The 18,213-nt window shown below is 45.6% G+C and overlaps 1 protein-coding gene across 2 annotated transcripts in view; it reads right to left on the reverse strand.

The window, feature by feature from the left end:
* The window catches only part of CTNNBL1 (catenin beta like 1), a 234,562-nt gene that overhangs the window by 146,271 nt on the left and 70,078 nt on the right, over window positions 1-18,213 (reverse strand). Inside the window, exon 1 of one of the 2 annotated variants that reach the window (XM_033963855.1) lies at window positions 7,084-7,258. The exons of the other annotated variant lie outside the window; for it this stretch is intronic. Coding sequence (XP_033819746.1) covers window positions 7,084-7,113 — 30 coding nt within the window. The 5' untranslated portion in view covers window positions 7,114-7,258. Of the gene's footprint in view, window positions 1-7,083; window positions 7,259-18,213 lie in introns of those variants that run through there. 2 annotated transcript variants of the gene reach the window in all.

The raw sequence follows: 18,213 nt of genomic DNA on the forward strand, positions 1-18,213 counted from the left end.
GATTTCAGGATTTCCCCAATGAATATGCATGACATCTATGTGCATGCACTGCTTTCAATGCATATTCATTGGGGAAATCCTGAAAACCCAACTGGATTCTGGCCCTCAAGGACCAGAGTTGCCCACCCTTGAGCTAGACCAGTGGTTCCCAAACCTGTCCTGGGGGACCCCCAGCCAGTCAGGTTTTCAAGATATCCCTAATGAATATGCATGAGAGAGATTTGCATATAATGGAAGTGACAGGTATGCAAATCTCTCTCATGCATATTCATTAGGGATATCTTGAAAACCTGACTGGCTGGGGGTCCCCCAGGACAGGTTTGGCAACCACTGAGCTAGACACACACAAAGGGACAGTCAAAAGAGATCATGCTAGAACTGAAGAGACCAACTAGGTCAGGGGTGTCAAAGTCCCTCCTTGAGAGCCACAATCCAGTCGGGTTTTCAGGATTTCCCCAATGAATATGCATGAGATCTATGTGCATGCACTGCTTTCAATGCATAGTCATTGGGGAAATCCTGAAAACCTGACTGGATTCTGGCCCTCAAGGACCAGAGTTGCCCACCCTTGAGCTAGACCAGTGGTTGCCAAACCTGTCCTGGGGGACTCCCAGCCAGTCAGGTTTTCAAGATATCCCTAATGAATATGCATGAGAGAGATTTGCATATAATGGAAGTGACAGGTATGCAAATCTCTCTCATGCATATTCATTAGGGATATCTTGAAAACCTGACTGGCTGGGGGTCCCCCAGGACAGGTTTGGCAACCACTGAGCTAGACACACACAAAGGGACAGTCAAAAGAGATCATGCTAGAACTGAAGAGACCAACTAGGTCAGGGGTGTCAAAGTCCCTCCTTGAGAGCCACAATCCAGTCGGGTTTTCAGGATTTCCCCAATGACTGTGCATGCACTGCTTTCAATGCATAGTCATTGGGGAAATCCTGAAAACCCGACTGGATTGCTGCCCTCAAGGAGGGACTTTGAGATCCCTGCTAATCTAATCTAATCTAAACCTTAAGTTTATATACCGCATCATCTCCACGAATATGAAGCTCGACACGGTTTACAAGAACTTAAATAATAGGTAGAGAAGGAGAAGGTTTACATCTGCTATATATGATCTGCCGCAGTGATTCCCAACCCTGTCCTGGAGGAACACCAGGCCAATCGGGTTTTCAGGCTAGCCCTAATGAATATGCATGAGAGAGATTTGCATAGGATGGAAGTGATAGGCATGCAAATTTGCTTCATGCACATTCATTAGGGCTAGCCTGAAAACCCAATTGGCCTGGTGTTCCTCCAGGACAGGGTTGGGAACCACTGATCTACCATACTGAAAGTTTTCAGAGCTTCTTGAGAAAATGTAATGCCTGCAGAGGTTACAATGTGTCCAGGTTGACGGAGAGCAATGAACACATCTTTCGGTTTTGATTTCTCTGTGACTAAGGTTTGATACTTTTGATTCTGCAGCGCCAACCTAGTTGGAGAAAATTGAACTCTTTTTCATGCATCGTCAGCTCGGGAAACCATTCTGATTGCGATATGATTGCTGTTGGTAAATGACCACACCGGCTGCGGCACGGCTCTATAATTGGAAAACTGTGAATAACCTCATTTCAAATATGAAACATACAGGCGTTGTGATTAACAGTACAAAGAAAGCAATACAAAATCTAATTGAATAGGACAATCAAACCGTTGAAATTTTAGCTCCGTTCCAGTTTGGGTTCAGGCAATAAAAATTCAGTAACTGGTCAGCACACCTTCAGAGTCCTTTTCATAAACATAAGCGTATTATAAACTGTTATTTCCAGATCACACCATTTCCGAAATGCATCATTTCTAATTCTGCCTCCGTTTCCACTATGGCAACACCTGTGAATAGTTGATTAAGCATTTTTAAAAACTGAACAGGGAACATAAGAATTGCCGCTGCTGGGTCAGACCAGTGGTCCATCCTGCCTGGCAGTCCGCTCACGCGGCGGCCCCCCAGGTCAAAGACCAGCGCTCTAAATGAGTCCAGCCTCAGCTGCGTTCGTTCCAGTTTAGCAGGAACTTGTCCAACTTTGTCTTGAATTAGAGGTCTGCACGGGAACGGGGATCGCGGGAATCCCGCGGGGGGTCCTGCGGGAATCCACCCCTAACCCACGGGACTCCCAAGGGGACCCCCCCTCTGGCCAACGGGACTCCCACGGGGATGAAAGGCTTTGGAAGCAGGGTTCGTCCATATAATATAATGGACACGTCAGCCTTAGTAAAAGAGGGGGGTTTATAAGTTAATTACCTGAACAGAAAACAAAAAATGGGTTCCACCAAAGAGATTCCACAAGGAAAACAGCAGCGCAAACACAAAAGAAACTGTGGAATTGATGATCCTGTCAGAAGTAATTGCTGCTTTTTATGGGGACGGGCGGGGATGGAGGTAATTCCTTGCGGGGATGGGTGGGGACGGAGAGGATCCTGGCGGGGATGGGTGGGATTTCTGTCCCCACGCAACTCTCTATCTTGAATCCCCTGGAGGGTGTTTCCCCCTATAACATCCTCCGGAAGAGCGTTCAAGTTTTCTACCACTCTCTGAGTGAAGAAGAACTTCCTTACGTTTGTACGGAATCTATCCCCTTTTAACTCTCGTTCTCTCTACCTTGGAGAGGGTGAACAACGCGTTCTGCTGCTGCTCGTTGCGCCCCCCCCCCCTTTGCTGGTTCTGCTCACCGCCCTCATACCTGCTCGTCGCCGCAGGAAAGGAAGAGAAGGGCCAGCGGCGTGCAATCGGGCCTACAAGCCTTCCTTCGACATCAATTCCGACATCAGAGAGAAGGTCCGGACCAGCCAATCGCTGGCCTGGACCTTATCTCCAACGTCAGAATTGACCTCGGGGGAAGGCTTGTGGGCCCGATTGCACACCGCCGGCCCTTCCCTTCATGGAGTTGCAGCAGCAGTGAGCGAGCAGCAGACCAGGGAAGAGGAATCGGCGCAGTAGGGAGGAAGGCAGGCCGGCTTTGGTGAGGGAAGGAGGTAGACTTCGATGCAGCAGGGAGGGAGGGAGGAAGGACAGAGGCTGGAAGGCGTGAAGGGGGCAAGAACTCGGGACATAGGAAGGAAGGAGGGAGGGAAGGAATAGAAGAGACAATTGTTGGGCCTGAGAAAAGAAGGAAGGAAAGAAAGAAAGAACTAGGTAGTGCAACCAGAAATCACCAGACAACAAAGGTAGGAGTTCAATTTAGTGATCAAAATCCATCTGCTGCAGTATATTTGTCTATTTTTCTAGGGGGCTGGGTTCAGAGGCACAGTTTGGTTCAGAATATTTTTTTCTTGGTTTTTCCTCCTCTAAATCTAGGGTGCGTCTTATGGGGCAAAAAAATACGGTACTTCTGCCTTTCTCATGTAATGGTTTTAATACAGTAACATGGCATATAAGACAGAAGGCAAGAAAAGCCTTGCCACCAAGAAGAACAGAAGCAAACCACCTCCGAGAATAAAGCCTATTCTGAGCCAGTGGCATAGTGAGGGGAAGGGCAGAGCGCCCCGGGCACCATCTTCTTCGGGGTGCTGGAGAGCGATCTTTGAGCATGCGCAGACCATCTTCCTTGACTGTAGGTGGTCTGCGCATGCGCTGGCCCTTCGTGCCCGCGGGTTAAAACCACAGGCTCACACTGCAGGGTAGGGCAGGCGAGTCGGGGCTGAGCAAGGCAGTCGAAAAGGACCTGAGCGACTGATCCCCACCAGTCGCTTCTTTTTAGATCGGCCAGCCCAGTCGGTGTTCCTGGAAAAAGTTTAGTGAATCGCATCCTTCCTGCTTTGCAGGTCGTTTACCCTCTTTTGCAAGCACGGATCGTAATCGGATCGGCCACGAGGTTAGTGAATCGGGTCAGGGTCGCAAAACGATCGGTACATGATCGGTTTGCTTAGTGACTCTAGCCTTTGGTCCAAATAAGCGGATTACAATCAAAATTTATCAAATGGAAAAGAATGCCGTATTATAAAAAGAAAGGAGTAAAATGTTCTGTCTCCAAAATATTCTCTAAGAACCCCATCCCCAAGTCTAGAACCATCGACAGAAGCAAAAACTCAGGCAGCCATTAACTGTGGGAACAACTTCCTGAAACAAATGGGCTTTCAGTTGGCCTTTAAATAGAGGATACTCAATGTTTCCGATAACGGATTCCACAATTCAGGCTCTCCCACCGGCCATAATATGTCCCAAAAGGTGGAAGTGGGGACCCAGCGGATGGACGGTACCCAGAGAAGGCACCGTTGGGAAGAGCACAAAGATCTTACCGGCTGATATGACACTATAGATCGAGACAAAAAAAAATAAACCTACCTGAGCTTGAAGCAGCAAGAGTATCAAGTTAAAAGATTTTATTTATTTACTGGGATTTTTTAATTAGAAACCAGTGCTCAATGTGCAATAAGAGAGAACGGGCTCCGAGGCTTGATGGACCATTGGTCTGCTTGCAAGAGTATTCTTATATTCTTAAACTTCCAGCCATTCAACAGCAATTACACGGCAGTATTTTGTACGCTCCCCAGATCTTTCTCCCAAACGTCCTTCAGGACCGAACTACAATAATCCAAATGCGAAATTATCAAAGCATGCAGAAGAATTCGCAGCAGGCTTCTGGTCATTAGCCCTTTCAGGACCAAGGGACATATTTGTCCCATAACTTTAAAATCCTATCAATTTTGATTGGGATAGTCTACAGTTCTAAATTTGATATGTACGGATTCCATAGGATACTGCCTTTATGTAAACAAACTGGTTCCGACATTCATTCATTAGCGTCGTTGCCAGATTGACGAGAAGATTCACTTGCCACACTGTCCATAAGCCAGAAGCTTGATTTTTTAAATAAAAATAATGATATTTCACAAAAAAAATCAATTTTTTGGCATCTGCAAGCCCTTTTTACCATAAAAATGTCGTCAAAACCACAAAAATTGGCCTACGATCCTTATGGTCCTGAAAGGGTTAAATGCTTAATCAACTGAATTTGCTTTAGCTTAAAACAGCATTTCTGAACCAATAAGTCAGCATGAGCTTATAGTGTGATATTTTTGCCTCCACCTCTCTACGAGTGCCGAGTATTAGCATATTAATTGTACAAACAGATCTCACGCACTTTCATGGGCAAAATCCCAAAAACCCTGCAGCCCTTGAGGTCCGAGGCTGCCCTCCCCTGATCTAGGGGTTTCTCTGTTCCAGTTGATTATAGGCAATCGCATTCCTTCAAGGCATTAAAAAAAGTTCATTTTTCATTATCTACAGCAGGGTTTCCCAAAACTGTGGGATGTGACCCCCCAAATGGGACCTGAGCAGGCTGTAAACAGAAACATTAGTGGCTCAAGCCGCTGAAATACTGGGCTGACAGCGACTCCTGGTCACAAACATATTTTCAAAACAGATTATAGTCTTCCTGGGCAGAACTAGACATCACTCTCCCACACCCCCAAGCAAGTACCCCAGATTTACCAAACAAAAATCTGGCAGCCTTTAACAGTTTCGATTTTCAGGATATTCAAATGCCTAAGAACAGGGTTAATTTGCATAGCGTAGTTATCCTGAAAACTACGAAAGCATAAGAAAAGCCTTACTGGGTCAAACCAATGGACCATCAAGCCCAGTAGCCCGTTCTCATGGTGGCCAATCCAGGTCACTAGTACCTGGCCAAAACCCAAAGAGTAGCAACATTCTATGCTACTGATCCAGGGCAAGCAGTGGCTTTCTCCTTGTTTTTCTCAATAACAGACTATGGACTTTTCCTCCAGGAAATTGTCCAAACCTGTCTTAAAACCAGCTACGTTATCTGCTCTTACAACCTCTGGCTTAACTATTCTCTGAGTGAAAAAATATTTCCTCCTATTGGTTTTTGCAACTCTTCGGAACCAATGCCAAGAATTCTTGATCTAGAACATCTACCCTAGCAACTAAGAGCATGAAAACTAGAATAAAATCTAGGGGCCAGCCAGACATACAGACACACACTCTTCCACTCAGGACCAGTTCAACCTATGGACTAGGTGAGGCTCTGGACTAAGGTGCCTAAAGTCAAACTTCTAGAAAGACAGATGCCAGACTGGGATTTTGACAACCTTTATTATCAGTGCCCTAAGCCAGTGCCTCACCTGGTCCAGGAGAAAAGGGAGATGAGAGAGTAGAAGTTCATAGGTATGGGGGGGGGGAGGGGAGAGACCAATGGACCATCAAGCCCAGTAGCCCAGATTGCAAGGTTGGGAGAGAGGAAGGAGATAGATGCCAGATTGTAAGGTTGGGAGGGGAGGAGGAGAGAGATGCCAGATTGCAAGGTTGGGAGGGAGGAAGGAGAGAGATGAAAGCTTGCAAGGTTGGGAGGGAGGAAGGAGAGAGATTCCAGATTACAAGGTTGGGAGAGAGGGAGGAAGGAGAGAGATACCAGATTGCAAGATTGGGAGAGAGGGAGGAGATAGATGAAAGATTACAAGGTTAGGAGGGAGGAAGGAGAGAGATGTCAGATTGCAAGGTTGGGAGGGAGGAAGAAGAGAGATGCCAGATTACAAGGTTGGGAGGGAGGAGAGAGATGCCAGATTACAAGGTTGGGAGGGAGGAGAGAGATGCCAGATTACAAGGTTGGGAGGGAGGGAGAAGAGAGATGCCAGATTACAAGGTTGGGAGGGAGGGAGGAGAGAGATGCCAGATTACAAGGTTGGGAGGGAGGGAGGGAGGAGAGAGATGCCAGATTACAAGGTTGGGAGGGAGGGAGGAGAGAGATGCCAGATTACAAGGTTGGGAGAGAGGGAGGGAGGAGAGAGATACCAGATTGCAAGGTTGGGAGAGAGGGAGGGAGGAGAGAGATACCAGATTGCAAGGTTGGGAGGGATGGAGGAAGGAAGGAGAGAGATGCCAGATTGCAAGGAGAGGACGTGAGTGCAAAAGTTGGTTCAGGGCACAGAGTCTCTTCACTTCTTTTAGTCTCTCGTGGAAATGATCTCAAAGTCCGTCCTCCCAAACAGTCAAAGAAAGGCCCCGGGCTGGCGCGCAGCGATCCAGCCGCAGGTCCCGGGAAACAGCGGGGCTCCTGAGGCCTTCCCGTCACCACTCACCTGGTAACTGAGCAGCTCGCCCACGTCCATGCTGGTGGCCCCACGCAGACGAGGCCAAACTTCCTCCCGGCGAAACCCCTCCCCCACAGCGCCACGCTGCCGCAAAGCGACGTAGAGAGCGCGTCGTAAAACAACAGCTGGTAGACCGTTAGTTCGCAGGACGCCCAGACCTGCCGCGCCGCCGGAAAACGAGGACGAGCGACGCCGGAAACCGAGAAGGGGGGGGAGACTTCCGCCACACTGACGTAAAGCGCTTCACGGCAGAGCTGCCGGTTAACCCCTTTTGTAGCGGTAATTAAGTTTGTACGTATACATTTTAGGTTAATTTGTAATAAAACTGTTATTTTTGTCCCAGATTTTTAAATTGTACAACAAACTTTTAATAAACTTGTTTACAGCACCTTTAGGTGCGTTTTTCTCAGCTTTGCCAAAGTGAAAAAAGAATAATTTCAGAAATAAATCGCATTTCACATTACAAGAAAGTCCCCAAAATATAGCCCAGTTTAAGTCCTGGTGAACCTATGCAGGGAAGTCATCCTGCTTAACTGCTTGAATATGCATGCACTGCTTCCACTGTATGCAAATCTTTCTCATGCATATTCATTAGGGCTAGCCTGAAAACCCGATTGGCCTGGTGGTCCTCCAGGGCAGGGTTGGGAACCACTGACCTAGGGCAGGGGTAGGCAATTCCGGTCCGCGAGAGCCAGAGCCAGGTCAGGTTTTCAGGATCTCCACCGTGAATATGTATGAGATGGATTTGCATGCACTGCCTCCTTGAGATGCAAATCTATCTCATGCATATGTATTGTGGCTATCCTGAAAACCGGACCTGGCTCCGGCTCTCGACGACCAGAATTGCCTACCCAGCCTGACCTAGGGTTACCAGATTTGTTCAAGAAAAAAAGAGGACACATGGCTCCGCCCCCACGCAAACCTCATCTCTTCCCCCCCCTAGTCTGGACCACGTCTGGAGGGCCTCTGAGCATGCCTATGATGTCATCACGTCGCATCCACACAGGCTCGGAGACGCTCCAGATGCGGCCCCCCCCCAGCTTTGGGGCCTTCCAAAACCCAGACAAACTGAGAACATGTCCAGGTTTTCATGGAAACCCTGCCATCACCCCACCCCACAAGCCAGGAAAGTGACACTCGTACTCGAACCCATAATGTTAAGATTAAAACTCCTAGGGTTACCAGATGTCTGGGAAAACCCGGACGTGTCCTCTTTTTAGAGAACTTTCTGGGTACCTGGACAGATTTCCAAAACCCAGCAGTTTGCCCTGGGTTTGGAAGGCCCTCACGCTCGGGGCCGCATCTGCAGTGCCTCTGAGCATGCATGTGAGATCACATCCATTCGTGCTCGGAGATTCTTGACGTGGCCTTGAGCTCAGGGAAGAATAGATGTCATTTGTGTGGGGGTGTGATGGGGCTGGGGGCGGAACAGGGGGGTGACTGGCAGCTGAACGAGACGGGACCAAGTATCCTCTTCTTTTTTTTTTTTTTTTTATGACGATATCTGGTCACCCTAACAACACCAGATTGACCAGTCTTCTTTCCAAACCATATGCCATAATCATTCTCCTACATGAACACAAACCAAGATATCTATGTCATGAACTCTAATGAGATCATGTAAATCCTGGATATAGTCAGGCAATTTTAAATTGTAAAGCACATTAAACCCCGCCTGGAGCATATTAGACTTTGCCATTTGAGAAACACACAAAGATATACATTAGCCTTCCCTTCCTGTAAGGGAATTAAATCTGCTGGGAAGCTCAGTCGATCTTTTTTTTTCAAGTTTGTAGAGATCTGTAATGAACTTCCCGACTCCATTAGGCTTTTAGGCCAGCTACAATTATTTTGTAAATTCCTGAAAACTGTGTCCTTGCAATTTTTAAATAGTTTAACTACAGCCTCAACGAAATGATAATATTATAGTTATTTTTCTTATACTTTTCTTATGTACTTTAGTTTTTAATTAGTTCTTCCTTCTCCTATGTACTCTAGTCTTCATTATATGTGAACCGAGTCGAGCTCCACTGGGAGATGACCCGGTATATAAACCAAAAATTAGATTAGTGATCCATAAATACTCATGTAATGTCATGTATCCTGAAAACCTGGCTAGCTTGGTGTAGGATTACTAGATTTTCCTTCAGGAAAATCCGGACCCATGGCCATGCCCCCAGGAGCACCTAGTTCCGCCCCCAGGTCTGCCCCCAGACGGCATCCGCGCATAAGTGGACACAACGCAATGACGTCCGGGCACCCGGACAGTCCTCTAAAAAGAGGGCATGTCCGGGTTTCCCCGGACGTCTGATAACCCTATTCCTGCTGAAACTAGGTAACTTGATAGCTCTGTGGTTGATCAGATTTAGCAATTCCAGTTTTAGTTTAGAATCTGGTCTGGTTTGTGGGTAGGGTGATTAGGGCAGTTGCTTCGTTTGCCCTTTGACAAGAGGTGCCCAATATATCCCTTCTCCCCAGAGCTGCCAAGTTAGCCTTTGCCAGCAGAGAAATGTTGCGGCCAGTCCTGAAAATATAGCTCAAAACAATGCAGTATCTGTACTCTCTGATTCTACCCAGTAAAGTTAGTGCTGCAGGCCCTTTCTAGAACTGATTAACTTGGTATAATTAGGGTTACCAGACGTTTGGATTGACCCAGACATGTCCCCTTTTATAGAGGGTGTGTCCGGACGGCTTTTCAAAACCCGGCACTTTGTCCTGGTTTTGAAAAGCAGGTCGCGTGGGGCGGGGCATCCTTGCGTGCGCGGATGCAATGTGATGATGTCACATGGACACGCGCAGGACGTCATTGTGTCACATGCGCGGATGCCCTCCTGATTGACGAGAACAGGTTGAGAAGGCAGGGCTAGGGGCGTGATGTGGGCGTAACAGGGCGGGGGATGGGTGGAACTGGTCAGGCCTGGGGGTGGCTCTATGAGTCCGGATTTTACTTAAATATAATATAGTAGTAGCTGTAAAAAGGGTTGCAACCTGAGATCCTTAGGAAATATTTTCACAAGACAGAAAAAGCAAAACAGTATCTTTATATGCCTGTAATTATAATGTGTTCTAATGTTTATTCTGTCTAAGTGTAATGATGTACACCTAGAGGGTTATAGGAGGTCGGTAATTACAGGACATTTAGTCTTACCTCGGTAATGGGAAAATCAATGGAGTCTCTATTGGAAAACAGGATAGTGAAATATCTTACCATGTCATGGGCTGGAAGACCTGAGGCAGGATGGATTTACCACAGGAAGACTGTGTCAAATGAATCTGATCAATTTGTTTGATTGGGTTGCTAGAGAATTAAATCAAGCATGTGTACTGGAGGTGGTATATTTGAATTTCAGCAAACCTTCTGGAATTTGAGAACCGCCGAAAGCCTGAAGTCATAATGCCGTTGTACGGGGCCATGGTGAGACCTCATCTGGAGTACTGTGTGCAATTCTGGAGGCCACATGACAGTAAAGATGTGCGCAGAATCGAATCGGTTCAGCGGACGGCCACCAGGATGATCTCGGGGCTCAAGGGTCTCTCGTACGAAGAGAGACTGAACAAATTGCAGCTCTACACTCTTGAGGAACGTAGGGAGAGGGGAGACATGATCGAAACATTTAAGTACCTCATGGGACGTGTCGAAGTGGAAGATGATATTTTCTTTCTCAAGGGACCCTCGGCCACAAGAGGGCACCCGCTCAAACTCAGGGGCGGAAAATTTCATGGCGACACCAGAAAGTATTTCTTCACAGAGAGAGTGATTGATCATTGGAACAAGCTTCCAGTGCAGGTGATCGAGGCAGACAGCGTGCCAGACTTTAAGAATAAATGGGATCCCCATGTGGGATCCCTACGAGGGTCAAGATAAGGAAATTGGGTCATTAGGGCATAGACAGGGGGTGGGTAAGCAGAGTGGGCAGACTTGATGGGCTGTAGCCCTTTTCTGCCGTCATCTTCTATGTTTCTATGTTTCATAAGAGCTTATTTGGACATCAACTCATTTCAATTGTTAGTGCAAGCTCTGGTTTCGAGTCAACTTCATTGTAACAACGTGCATCTTGCTGGAGCTCCCCCCCCCCCAAAGCTGCAGAGACTGCGCATTATTCAGAATGCAGCGGTTCGCTTGATTTACAATCTGAAGTAGTATGATCATATTACACCTTACTATTGTCAATTGCATTGGCTACCGATTGAAGCGCGGATTAAGCTCCAGGGATCCTTTTACTAAGGCATGCTAGCCTGTGTCCCTTATATGAACATTCAGTTGAGGACGGGCTAGGGGGGTTTCGATGGCTGGGATGGTTAAGATGGGCTGGAGTGACCATAGATGGAGGCTCCAGTACATGGAACCGAAGCACACAACTGGGCAGGGCTCTGGGTTTCTGGCCCAAAAATATTACATTACATTAGTGATTTCTATTCTGCCTTTACCTTGCGGTTCAAGGCGGATTACATAAGAATTGATTAAGATATTAAGAAGAATGTACTGTTAAGAAATTAAGATGTAAGAAATATTTAGGGAATAGAATGAACATTTCCTGGTTTGCTGATGGGTGGTTGATATAGTAGAAGGATTGGAGCATGTTTGGTTGAGTTATATTGGTTTTATGTATTTTTTTGAAAAGTAGGGTTTTTGTTTCTTTTTTGAAGGTTTTGTACGAAAAAGGACCATTTAAACCAGTGGTCTCAAACTCAAACCCTTTGCAGGGCCGGATTTTGGATTTGTAGGTACTTGGAGGGCTTCAGAAAAAATAGTTAATGTTTTATTAAAGAAATGACAATTTTGCATAAGGTAAAACTCTTAATAGTTTATAAATCTTTCTTTTCGGCTTAAGTCTTAATAATAATATTGTCATTTATAGCTAAAGAGACATATGATCAAGAAACTGTTTTATTTTACTTTTGTGATTATGATAAACATACCGAGGGCCTCAAAATAGTACCTGGCGGGCCGCATGTGGCTCCCAGGCCACGAGTTTGAGACCACTGATTTAAACTAAATAATTAATTAATGGAGCATGTATGGTTGGGCAGACTGGACGGGCCACTCGGGTCTTTATCTGCCATCATTTACTAAGTTACTATGTAACAAAAGAAAGACCTAAACTAATCATTCATAACTAAGTTACAATCAAAATTCATTCTCCCCCCCCCCCAAAAAAAAAAAAAAAATTAGATAGTGGGTCAGTTGCCTGTGAATCTCTTGAATTAATGAATATGCTCATTCGGTATGCGCCTACCAAGTTGGGACTTAATAACATCTGATTTGTGCCAATTGGACCTGTCATAAATAAAGCAGTATAGCAAAAAAAAAAAAAATTGTAAATTACCAGTGCCAATTAAAGAATTACGCTATATGCGCAAAATCGTCCGTGTATTGTGTGCACAACTTAGGTCACCGTGTACAAGAATTTTGGGAAAAGTAGCATCTTATAAGTTATACTGTGAACCTTTCTGAGCATTGTTCCCATAATGTTGCTTTGACGTGACATTTTTTTGTAAAACTTGGATAAAATATAGAACTAACCCTGTACGATGCTACCGGCCGTTCTGAATAATGCATAGCACCAGCCATTCCTCAGTGTTGCTTACGCTAGACCTCACTCGTCAGTATTTTTTGATTGAAATCTCCACGCCCTCTCTGCCTCATGTCATTCCACAAAGGTCACCTGGGCTTTTTTGCTAACTGAATTCCCTACAGCTGGTGAAGGATGAGATTTAATAAGAGAGGGACTTTACTCAATAAAGAGCACAGCCTGAGTTTAAAACAAAGTGTACCACGCTGTTGGGGTTTTTGGTTTTTTTTTCAAATCCTGGGCTCAGAAGAAAGCAATTTGCCTTTTAGTTTCTGGAAATGGTTGCAAACAGAACTTGTGGAAACTTTGAATGCAGCAACTGACTATGAAGAAGGAATCAAGTTTTAGTTATGACAAGGGGGCAAATTGGGAAGCTGCTGGGCCATCCTGCAACCTATCAAGACTCTTCATGCATAATGGAAAATGCTCATCCCAGGGCCACAATCTATTCTGAGTTGCATGCTATGACATTTAGACACATTTTGCAAATTAAGGCCCCCCCCCCTTTACAAAGCCGATTACCGCAGAAACCCACGGTAATTGCACCGAAGCCCATTTGTTCCCGAAAATCTGGTAACCCTAGGGCTTGCATTTGTTATAATCCTCTGTTAAAATGTCTTTAAATCTTACACTCTATGTTTAAGCAACCTTCCCTAATAATTAACAGAGCGGTTTATATAAAAATGATCAAAAGAACATAAAAACTAAAAAAAAAAAAAAAGTACCTAAAAAGGAGTCTATAAAACCAAAATCTAAAAGTGATCTGCGCCATATGTAGATTCAGGATTCTTGTAAGAGCTGTTTGTTGACTTCTTGAGGCTTATAGGAAGGCCACAGCCTTTAAATTCTAATCTGCATCCTGCATTGAACACAAAATCTTCACATTACTTACATATTTTAGTTCTCCTTTTCTTCCCCTCCGCTAACAGAAATTCACAAAAATTCTTTCAGACATGACTAAGAGCAATTCAGTAGCAACAGTTCTGTGTTTTCAACACAAAATCTTATTATTTCAAGTTTATTATTTATTTATTAGGATTTTTTATATACCGCCTATCAAGGTTATCTAAGCGGTTTTACAATCAGGTACTCAAGTATTCTTCCAGGGACCTCACTGTTTAAATTCCAAGGTTGTTCTGTACCATGAGAAACATAAAGCGGGAATGAGAGAGAATGTCGGAGCAGGGAACTCGTATTGAGTCTTGCCCTCTAGTAATCCATCACTCAAGACAAGCACTTGCCTCCTACAAATAAAGTTATGACAAGCATCCCCAACCCCATTCTTTCAGCTGCTCCAACTGCTTTTCCATCATCTTCAACATTATTAGCAATCAGTTCTGCGATTTGTCATAACCGTTGACAAGACCAACGGTAGATCCTAGAAGGAAAGAGAGAACGCTGAGAAGATGCTGCCCTTAGAGACAGAAAGACAGGGACAGGAGAGATTCTCATCCATCTCATGCTTATGTAACTGATCATAACTTGACGAGTAGACCAGTTCATAATGTCCTGGCTGTGGTTAACTTAAGCCTGGGCTGCAAGGTAGCTAAATCTTCTTGTAGCGATCACTCTGGCTGACTGTAATCCTAGCTAGTTTCAGCTTTCAAGCGGACTTGAACAAGGCTGGTTGAAGTTGTGGCTTGCATCGGAACCATTGCTAAAGAAGACTACAGCATCATGGCTAAGGCTGGTGAAGTTCAGATAAGAATGAGGCTGGTTATAGTTCTGGTGGTAGGGTTTTATAATGACTATGGGGTCCTTTTATCAAGGTGCTTCAACCGATTTAGCGCGCGCTAAAGATTGGAGCGCGCTAAATGCTAAGACATCCATTATATTCCTATGGACATCTTAGCATTTAGCGTACGCCAAATCGGTTAGCGTGCCTTATTTAAAGGACCCCTATGATTGGTAACAGGTATGGCTACGTGGTTGTAGGAGATGCTGGAGAACTAGGGAAGCCTGACTCAAAGTCTCACTGGAGCTCCTTGTGATCTTTTGCAAGTCAACCCTCCATTGTTTTAGGTCCAGATTTAGGAAGTTATTAGGTAGTCACAAAATAGAAAAAAAAAAAAAAATCAATGGAGAAACTAGATACCATCCCAAACATAAACTAATCTCCATTGTTATATACCAAGTTTATCGCCTTTAACTTTTTGTCAAATGTAAAGCGTTTCTTAGAGGAGGAAAAAGGCCTCAGGAGCCACGGAGGGCAAATGCTATGCCGCAGCAATGAAGGAAAGCATTTTTAAAGCATTGTATATCAATATTTCTTCAGTAATTAATTTAGGCCCTCTTTTATCAAGCCACGTTGGGGTATTTTATCACCAGCCACTGCGCTAAAACCTCAGACGCTCATAGGAATTCTATGAGTGTTGGAGCTTTTACCGCAGCGGCTGGTGATAAAATACCCCAAAGTAGGCGTAGTGAACTTGACCTTATAAGAACATAAGAAATGCCTCCACCGAATCAGACCAATGGTCCATCCAGTCTGGCGACCCGCACACGCGGAGGCCAATCCAGGTGTTCCCTGATGAAGACCCTGTTTTCCCGTATCCCTCAATGTGATTTGCAAGCAGGTGTGCGTCCAACTTGCACTTGAATCCCACGATGGAGATTTCCGTCACCACCTCCTCCGGGAGAGCGTTCCAAGCGTCCACCACTCGCTGTGTAAAACAGAACTTTCTGACATTAGTCCTGGGCCTGTCGCCCCTCAATTTTAGTCTATGGCCTCTCGTCCGAGTCACATTTGACAACGTCAATAATGATGCTTCTTGCTCTTTTATGTCAAAACCTTGTAGTATTTTGAAAGTCTCTATCATATCCCCTCGCAGCCTTCTCTTCTCGAGGGTGAACAATCCCAGTTTTCCGAGGCGTTCTTTGTAGCTCAAATTCTCGATACCTTTTACTAGCTTCGTGGCTCGCCTCTGCACCCTCTCCAGCAGAGTTATATCCTTCTTTAGGTAAGGAGACCAGTGTTGGACACAGTACTCCAGGTGTGGTCTGACCATTGCTCTGTAAAACGGCATGATGACGTCCGCCGATCTACTTGTAATACCCTTCGTTATCATGCCCATCATCCTGTTCGCTTTCTTTGCCGCCGCTGCGCATTGTGCCGATGGCTTCAGGGTCCTGTCTATCAGTACCCCCAGGGCCTTTTCTTGTTCACTTTTGCCCAATGTCACACCTAACATTATATAATCATGTTCCTTGTTTTTCGTACCCAGATGCATCACTTTGCATTTATCTACATTAAACTTCATCTGCCACTTTTCTGTCCATTTTTCTAGCTGGTACAGATCTCTCTGGAGTTCTTCAAGGTCCTTTTGTGATCCAACTGATCGACATAGTTTTGTGTCATCTGCGAACTTGATTATATTACTCGTGGTTTCCTCTTCCAGGTCATTTATGAATATATTGAATAATATTGGTCCAAGAACTGAACCTTGGGGCACACTGCTTGTCACATTTTCCCAGTCCGAGAACTTCCCATTTATGCCTACCCTCTGCAGTCTGTTCTCCAGCCAATTTGCTATCCATTGTAGTATATCCCCTTCAATCCCATGGCTTTGTAGTTTCCTCAGAAGCCCAGCGTGTGGAACCTTGTCGAACGCCTTCTGGAAATCCAAATATATTATATCCACCGGGTCTCCGCTATCAATTTGTTTGTTCACCTTCTCAAAAAATTGAAGTAAATTCGTCAGGCATGACTTCCCCTTCCTAAAGCCGTGTTGACTAGCTCTCATCAGGTTGTGATTCTCCAGGTGTTGCACTATGCTATCCTTGATTAATGCTTCAACCCTCTTCCCAGGAACCGACGTAAGACTCACAGGTTATGTTAAGCTATGGGTGATTCTCTGTTAAACTTAGGTGCCAGAAAGGTACACTGACAATAGCATGCAGGACAATTCCGCCCTGACAAGTCCGCGCCATCAAATGCGCGCACCGACAAATGCGCGCATAAAGGGAGCAGAATTGTGGGGGCGCAATTGCTTCCATTCAGTACGCTACTGAATATTTTAAGTGTACCCCGGTGCATCAAGGCCCTGATCGGCTCAGGCACCTCCCAAGGGACGGGGCCTGAGTAGTCTGAGCCGATCAGGGCCTTCCAGAAATATTACATAGCAATTGGAAGGCATGGATTGTAAGTGTAGTGGGGGTTCCCCACCCGTACCCCTCTCATTGGCAAACGGAAGGCATTGTAAGTGTAGTAGGGGGGGGTTCTCTCTCATGCATATTCATTAGGGATATCTTGCAAACCCGACTGGCTGGGGGGGTTGGATGAGGGATGAGGAAAGAGCCCAGGGGATTTGTTTTAATTTTGGGAGGTGCTCTTTAGGTGTCTACATATGTTTTTATAAACACCCACAAAATAAGGGCAACGTCTAACGCCCATTAACTTGGGAAAATAGGCTACTTGAAAACTGTCTCAAAAAATACACACAGACTCGAGTTAGTGGTGTTCTGGCAATCCTATTGTTTTGCTTTGACTACATAGGGCGTTTGCTGCCCTCAAGAAGCCGCTGCCACAGGCGACCGCCTAGTCTGCCGACCGATGAAGCCCGCCCTGAAGAAAGAAAGCAAAGCAAGTCGCTTTTTAAACATTTTTTTATTCGTACAGCCGTTCACTTTTCATTCCCGATGCTTCAAGATCTAATTCTGAATAAATAATTGTACTGCGTAACCCGTGTCCCTCGGTGATTAACTAAACACACGGAGCCTTCTCGAAATTGAATTAGTGGTGTGTGCTCAGCCATTATAGCCCTCCCCACCTCATGAATATTAATGCAGGGTTATTAAGAAATGTAAATGCTGCCTCAGGAGGTTGGAACCGAACGGGGGGGAGGGGGGGAGGTAAGGGCTGTGTGTTGATATGACCGACCATTAGGAAAACAGCCTGATTGAAGGCCCCTTTTAATTATTACAGATCTCCCTCTTCTGCTTTTATCACATGCTTACATTTTTATTAAAATGAAAAAAAGAAACAGGTTTTAATTGGAGTGTAAAATTAGGCATCTGGAAAGCAAAAAAATAATTGCTGCCGTTGACGATATTTCTGTTGAAGTGGGTGCTCAGCTTCTCTCCCCCGTTTCTTTGTCTTTTGATTTTCTTTCTGTAGGGTTTACAAGTGACGGCTTTTCTGCTCCACTCTGCAGAAGGTGGCGGCGTACAATGGAATGGACAGCGGGAGTCTGCAATTAATCAGCTTTCACTGAAAAACACTCTCCCTGTCCTCGTTACACCTCTTAAGAGGTTTCAAAGGTTGGTATGTGTGCCAGAGGGCCCCTAGGAACACAAGTACACTGGGCCCCACTGCCTCGCCCCACCCCGCCCTGCGCCCAGGTGGAAACAGGAAGCTGCACCGTTTGCACAATTACAGTTCCCGTTGCCTTTCTTACCCGCATTGCTTGCTTGTCTTACTTTCCGTCGATGGGGGGGAGGGCCGCGTTGCCGATCGGGGTGGGGCCCGCCTTGCCAATCGATGCTGGAGGGGCCCATCGCCGTTTGGAAAAAAAACAATGTTGATGCCCTCCTTCATCGGGCCTCC

Source organism: Geotrypetes seraphini, chromosome 11 (assembly GCF_902459505.1).
Source record: "Geotrypetes seraphini chromosome 11, aGeoSer1.1, whole genome shotgun sequence".
Taxonomy (NCBI): Eukaryota; Metazoa; Chordata; class Amphibia; order Gymnophiona; family Dermophiidae; genus Geotrypetes; species Geotrypetes seraphini.